Source organism: Acyrthosiphon pisum, chromosome X, assembly GCF_005508785.2.
Source record: "Acyrthosiphon pisum isolate AL4f chromosome X, pea_aphid_22Mar2018_4r6ur, whole genome shotgun sequence".
Taxonomy (NCBI): domain Eukaryota; kingdom Metazoa; phylum Arthropoda; class Insecta; order Hemiptera; family Aphididae; genus Acyrthosiphon; species Acyrthosiphon pisum.
The window spans coordinates 82058388-82065915 of NC_042493.1; the positions used below are offsets into that span (position 1 = coordinate 82058388).

A 7528-nucleotide genomic window follows, 5' to 3' on the forward strand; every position below is an offset into this window, starting at 1 on the left:
CATTTCTATATTGCACGTTACTATTATAGCTTGAAAGTTAAAAGTTATAAGTTATAAGAATATAATATTAAAAAAAAATATATATTATCAAAAACGTTATTTGGAAACAATAGGAAAATAACGCTTTTAAAAACGTTAATCAAAAACGTAATATTCAAAAACGTTTTCCATCCCTACTTGTAACAAAATATTTATAAATGTTTACAATATGCTTAAAATTTTAGTGAAATCAGAATTTACTTATTTTAATCACTTTTTTTACCATAATTACCAAATGAAGTAAGAGGGACTTTTTTTGAAAATATCATCAAATTAAGCATGCAAAACACACATTTAGAAAAAAACTGCATTTTATGCATTGTATGCGTTTTTATTATGTTACAAGTCACCCTTAGATTTTTTTTGAAAAATAAAACTAAAGCTATACAATTAGGAATAAAAGTTTTTAAACTTTTAATTACAATATTTTTCTTTTGAAGTATCCTTTAATGTATATAAAATATACAAACCCCTAAACTCGACATCTATCACTAAAATCTAAAGCACTTTTGAAAGCAATGATAAAATCGCTGTGATCATGAAAAATGTTTGGCTATTTTTTTCGGAGGTAATGATTATAGACCAATCGCATGGTTGAAGATAACATTTATAGCCATAAATAATATGAAAAACATATTTTGAATGGAGGTACAATTAAAATATTAAATTATATTAAATACCCTGATAGATATCTTGAAAGGTTTAAACAAAAACCAAATTGTTACATCTCACCTCGTAGTTCCATAAGTCACCTCGATTGACGGAATTCAGTATAATTCAGTAAAATAATACAAAAAACAAAAAACCCATAAGTAATAAATAATTCGGAATAACGATTTCCTTTAAAAAATACTCATTTTTGCTAACATTTTTCTACATTTTTAATTTAATAAAAATAATTAGCGCATTTCTAGTTCAATTACGTAAGTATCGGAGTGTTCAAAATATATGGACTATCTTCGAGCTGCTTACGGACATTTTCAATTTTCGATTTTTTAGTTTTATTTTCTGAGTGTCAATAAAATTGTAATTGTTGGGTCAAATTGTCAAAAAGCGTGAAAAAATGAATACAAGGCTCCTGATATATTGTTACATATTTATTTAATAAGTTTAATTATACTTTGCCAGCAGATATAATATATTGATTTATTATAGAGACTTGAAATGTTTATGGAGTATTCATATATTAATCAATAATCATATAAGTATTTACTATAGCCACTATGTTGAGGATAAGAAACGTAGTAAACGGCCGACTTGTGAGCAGGGGTGTGGAAATATGCCAATACTTCATGGAATTGTCAGGTATACAGATTACAGATAGTTAGCTCGTTGAAAGTGATAAACGGATGTTGCCCGACGGTTCAACGGTTGCTGTTGAAATGTTGAATGCATTTCTTAGAAACTTGAACAGAGTACAGACATAGAATAATTTCAAAATATATTGACTTCTTTTGTGCTATTACCTATTTACAAGTATTATTAATTATCGACTTTCTTAAGGTTTTTTCTGATTAATGTAGTTATAACATTTTCGTTTTTGGTTTGCAAAAACTCAAAGAAAAAGCTTGAAAATGTAACATCTACAAATTTCCAGATAAGTTGTTAATGTACCAATTAAAAATATAGAAAATTGATAATTGCAATACATTTATAAGTTTTATAAGTTCAAACTTTTCAAAATCACAAACATTTGTTAATTATTCTGTAGTAAAAAATTTTAATTTTTGAAAATGTAATATAAGGTTGGTTCTAAATAATTTTTGCTTGCCAAAATAATAAAACAAGTTCAGTGTAATTTTACAAATATTTTTAATAAGCATCTGAAGAAAATGTTGAAAAAATTGGATGTTCATAAATAAAATTGTTGTAATTCAAAATAAACCATAGAAACTTAAAACATTCAACTATTACTTAAGTCTCAAATCATCATTTTTTAAATATTTTTATATGGTAGTTCAATTGTTTAAGCTATTTACTTTATACTGATTTTTTTATAATCTATTTATATATTATACAGCTTTGTTAAAATAATAATTCTGACAAATATTGCACTATATATGAACAATTTTAAACATGTCTTAAAGTAATGTGTTTTCTACTGTAGTTACATGATCTCGATATTAAATTAATATGGTACATTAAATTAATAAATACAATTATATATAAAATAAATAGTTTTTTTATCTGTAACAGCTCTTTTTGATTTTAAAGGGTGGAAGAATGTTAGGAGAAAGTGTAAATGACTCAGGACAAACAGGATGTATAATTAAAAATAATGCATTGTTATTGAGTGTATTTAAGTTTTATTAAATGAAAAAATGAAGTACAATCATAGTGTATGTTTATTTTTATACAACTATATAAAATTAAGACCCGCCTAGAAAAAAAAAATACATTTATCGATAAAATAAACATAGCGTTTAAAAAACGTAATACATTGATATTTATAAAAATAATTATATAGTACGTTTTACTATTAATAAAATAGGAAAGAATAATCGTTATAAATATGTGTATCATATATTTATTGGATTTTTTTAAAATAAATTAATCAGCATTAAATTTATATGATAGTTGTATTAAATGATAATAAACTGGCTGTATAATAAACTACGTATGTAATAGTATTGACGGCTAATTATTCCTTCCATCAAAACCTTTCCAGAAGAATTCTACAAAAGAACAAAAACATTTAGTTAGATGGATATCAAACAATAAATCTATTAAAAAAAAAATTCAAGAGACATTAGGTATAATAATATGACATTTTTAAAGAAAAATTAACTAATTTATATCATTACCAAAACTTATAAGCATAGGTAAAGGTAACTTTCCAAAAAGTACATTTTCTAGTTCTAAGTACAATATTCCAAATACAATTGTTGTTAAGAGGAAGTCGAACTTGGTGTTCCTATCTACAAATGTATAATATAGTAAATGTTCATTCTGCAGAACTAATTTTATGTTGTTATCATTAATATAAGAATGAAATAACCTATTATCAAACTCAAAGGTAATAATAATAATAATAATATAGGATTTAATCGATATTTAAATTTTAAAATTCTCATAACTCACTTTAAAATTTAGATATCAATTATGTCAATAATATTCCATAAATAATATTCTTACCATTCAGTTTAATAGCAGATCAGTTCAGTCTAATTTTAAATTTATCAACAAAAAATTGGTTCTGTTGAACATAAATTAGGTGTTGTCTGTTTGTAAGAATCTAAAAACAACATAATATACTGGTTTGGTGTACTTTTGATGTTCACATACAATATGAAATAAATTATTAAAGGTGAAAACAGCCTTGATCCCTATCATTTTAGTTATATTTTTGCTATAGAGTAGGTACATTTATATTTCTGATAAAAATATTAACGTGCATTACAATAATAGTTAAAACATTTCTTAAATACATTTTTTTTTATTCGTATGGAAAAATAAATAAATAATAATATATTTTAGGTATACTTAAAATGTGATAAATTAACATTGTATAATGAATTATAAATTATTGTTTTACATATTTAGAAAGCAAATATAGAAAATATTTTAATTCATAATACAATATAATACTCACTCTACGAACACATACAGTTCGATTACAGCACCATAAAACACCTTTAGAAAGCTCACAAGGTATATTATTTTTGGATAAAATCTGTTTAAAATCTGACAGTTTTAAACGGTTAATAAACACGGTCTTGCGAGGATGAATTTCCTACAAATAAAATGTATGTAATATACACTAATGATTATTTTTAAGAATAAAAATAATTGTATGTAGAACTTACATGTTCTGCTAAAGGTTCAAGTGTAAATATTTGATCATCTATTCTCGGCACTATGAATACAAAGAGATAATAATAGTAAAATGTCCTAATTTGTGTATTTAAAAAATAAAACAAATATTTACTCTTTTCAGATACAACATTGTCCACTTCCATAACAGTATCACGACTATTTAATTTTAATTTGGCGTTCATGTAAGCTAAATCACCATTTGGTCCTTTTTTAAAATTAATTTTGGAAAGAAGTGCATCTGTTAAACGTACCTAAATTAATCATATTATTAATTTTTTTGTTGAAAAATTAAAATTTTATATAATAATGATTTATTTTACTTGGTATATATGAGATTCAGTTGTTACGTTCAAACATTGTCCAATTCTAGGTGTAAAAACTTTACCATCTATAAATACTTTGGCAAAGTTGTAAACAACTTTAGTACTGTATGGGTTGCCTCTTACTAAAATCAAACGTCTAGGTTTTAATGCAAGTACAATTTGTTTTATTGATTCTCCGTCTGAGCGACCTTCAAAATCAATGTGTACAATTTTGGCTGCCACATAAATGTTTTGTTCATACTCCACACACTTTGACGGAACGTCATTTAAATCTTCTTCTTCATCTTCATCACTTTTTTTATTTTGTTCATCTACGGTTGGTTTGTCTCCCGGTGCTACATCAAATTTAATAAAATCTTCTTGTCTAAAATTAAATATAAATATAGATAATCATTTTAAAAATAAAACACAATCATACTTTATAATTTCCCCATATGGGTCAAATTTGCATTTTTCTTCATAATAAGGAAACATAGGAGGAAATTCTTTTTTTGAAGATTTTTTGGAGCTTAATGTATCAGCATCTACTAATAAGTCATATTTGCCTCTCATAACTTCTTGTTCGTCTTCAGAATCAGAACTTACTGGGTCACTAATAACATTTGAGATACACTTTAATGTCAGTAACTACTTTATACTAATATTAGAAAATACAGTTAGTTTTAAAATTTAAATAAAAAAAATACATTTTACTGGCTTCCATTTTTTCTTCGTCATGTTTTATATTATATTCTTCCAACTCATTGTCATCTAAAGGTACACGTTTCTTGACAATCAATTTAATATTTCTATCACCACCTTCATCAATTAAATCGCGAGCTAATGTACCAGGAGCAGTTCTATAATAATGATTAAGGAATTTACATTGTTGTTCATAAGTATTATACTTTAAAATTACCTGTCTGTAAGAATAATACTGTTTTTGGAGTTTGAAGCCCACATAATAAAAACTTCTCTTGAAAATCCACTTTCAAGATCTCCATTGCTAGCTAATACAACCTTAATATTTAAGAATTAAATAACAATGTATTAATTTAACTACTAAATAATAATATCAGAAAAAATAATCTGGGAACATTTTTTGTATCCTGTGTTTTAAATATAAATGATCCATTGTTAAAAAAAAATTAATTTGTAGACCTTGTGGCTCAAAAAATAAAGGCTCTTTTAAATAAATAATAATCGTTTTTAAATATAACTATGATAAAATTATTGAATAGATTATTAAGTGTTAAAATAAAGTACATTGCATATAGTTGTATAAAATAAATGTCAATTTTTTTAATAATTAGCAGATGATTTAAAGCATCAAAAAATTTCACCATGTTTAAGTATGAAATATTTTATCCAAAAATCTTGTCGCATAATATTTTTATAATTTTTGCACCACAGTCGGTAGTGTTGAAAATGTAAAAATAGTGCGATAACATTTTCACTCATTTGCACGGTCCTATTTGTTTCTTTATATTCGGGTGTTCGTTAAATTTTTTTTCAGAAGTATTTGGTAAATAACTATTACTTTTTAATACAAACAAAATAACTATAAAATTAATATTCATATTAATATTGTAAATATTTTTTGGTTGTTGGACATATTATTTTAAATTTTTTTTAATGTTTAATTTAACATGTAATAATATAGTAACATACTTTTGGTTCGGAGACTTTGTTTAAATCATTCATGTTATGACATAGTTTTACATGCTTAAAAAAAAATGGATTATTCCTTGCACCTTCAAAACTTTTCATCAATTTATCACTCATCCATTCAATCTAAAAATGTATTTTATCGAAATGAGATTAAGATTATAAATAATAATCCAAGTGGAAACTTACTTGAGACTTTGCGAATTCTACAGTATTGTAGCTGACATTTGTTAAAAATACTAATGAGTACACACCAAGACCAGATTCTTTATTACGCCACAGTTGGTCCAGCATATGCATCAATTCTAAAACACGTCCTGCTGTATCAATCGCCATCAAAACATTGCCTTTGGCACGTAATGTTGTCAATATACAAGCTGAAAAATTAACATAAGTTTAATGTTGTGAATATTACGACAGGTTAAGTATTGAACTAACTCATTAAAGCTTCATCGCGAGATCTACGCCTGGGTTGTGAATAAGCAGCATTAAAACAATCCAATATTAGTAATGATGGTCTTCCCAGCCTCTCTAAATCACTGCCATTCAAATGTCTTTCTTTTTTATGATTAAAATCTACAGCATAAACAATATCCTCTTCGCCAACCTTAGATATTCTCCAAATTGTACCGCCAACCATATGGCCAGCAGGCAATGCTACTATTCTTAAACCAATTCCTTTACCTAAATTAAACGTATGGTTGATTTAGCTAACTAAATACACAATTTATAATAATTTCTTAAAAGTAATTTTGAACCAATAAAAAAAATATAATTGGAAGACATTTCAAATGTACAAACAGGGTATAGATAAATACAAAGAATAAATAATAAATATTGCATTGAGACATATTATAACTGATCATCATAAATTGAAATATTATTTTATAATTATAATTCATACCTTTCAATGAAACAATTTGATTATATTTTACTTGTATGACTTTATCGAAAGCAGCATCCACATCATCTAAATTAAATAAATCAAAATCTTCCGCATTGCACAAAGACTATGAGAAAAACAATCATAATTACATTGGTACTTAAAATACACAAGAAAAAATTTATTAAAATAATTAATTTAAAACCATACTTGATGTAAATCATACATAAACATTTGACCCATTTGGTAAACAGGTATAGTAGCATAGACAGGGCAGTTTAAACCACATTTGCCAACGAGGTACGGCAAAATTCCAAGATGAAAACGATCCGGGTGCGATAATAAAACTGCATCTATTTGATGGATATACCTACAAACAGACAGTACATTATAAAAGTTGAGGCTTACATTTGTATGTAGGTTTATAACAAAAACGGTTTAGTCGACCTTTTTAATTTATTCACAACTCCCATGCTAAAGCGTTCATCCCATCCACAGTCCAACAAGAACTTAAACTCGTCAATTTGTAATAAATAGCATGGTGGCGATTCATTGTGCGCACCCGACAAGGTATAAAATTTTATTATTGATGTCATTCTATCGAAGCCAACAAGAGTATTAATATCATTCAAAATTCAATTCAGTTGTTCAAAATAACTACATCGGGATTACAAAGGACGGACGTGGTTAAAAAGTACGGTATCGATTTTGAGAAGTATAATATTTTTAGTATTTATGTTAGAATGACGCGCGGGTGCGATCCATAGAAAAGTAAACAATGTACAGAATAATGGTAACTTGTGTCGGCGACAGTAAGTGG

General features: G+C 26.0%; 1 protein-coding gene across 1 annotated transcript; it reads right to left on the minus strand.

Annotated features, from left to right (window-relative positions):
* Positions 1–2599: 2599 nt before the first annotated feature.
* LOC100169618 (probable cleavage and polyadenylation specificity factor subunit 2) lies at positions 2600–7505 on the minus strand. The gene is made up of 14 exons (XM_001951666.5): positions 7156–7505; positions 6919–7078; positions 6730–6835; positions 6264–6509; positions 6015–6202; positions 5829–5951; positions 5077–5177; positions 4865–5017; positions 4597–4770; positions 4176–4542; positions 3968–4106; positions 3846–3895; positions 3632–3772; positions 2600–2714 (listed from the first exon to the last, which is right to left on the minus strand). The coding sequence occupies exons 1-14, from the start codon at positions 7302–7304 to the stop codon at positions 2622–2624; spliced, it is 2190 nt and encodes a 729-aa protein (XP_001951701.1). The 5' UTR covers positions 7305–7505; the 3' UTR covers positions 2600–2621.
* Positions 7506–7528: the final 23 nt, after the last annotated feature.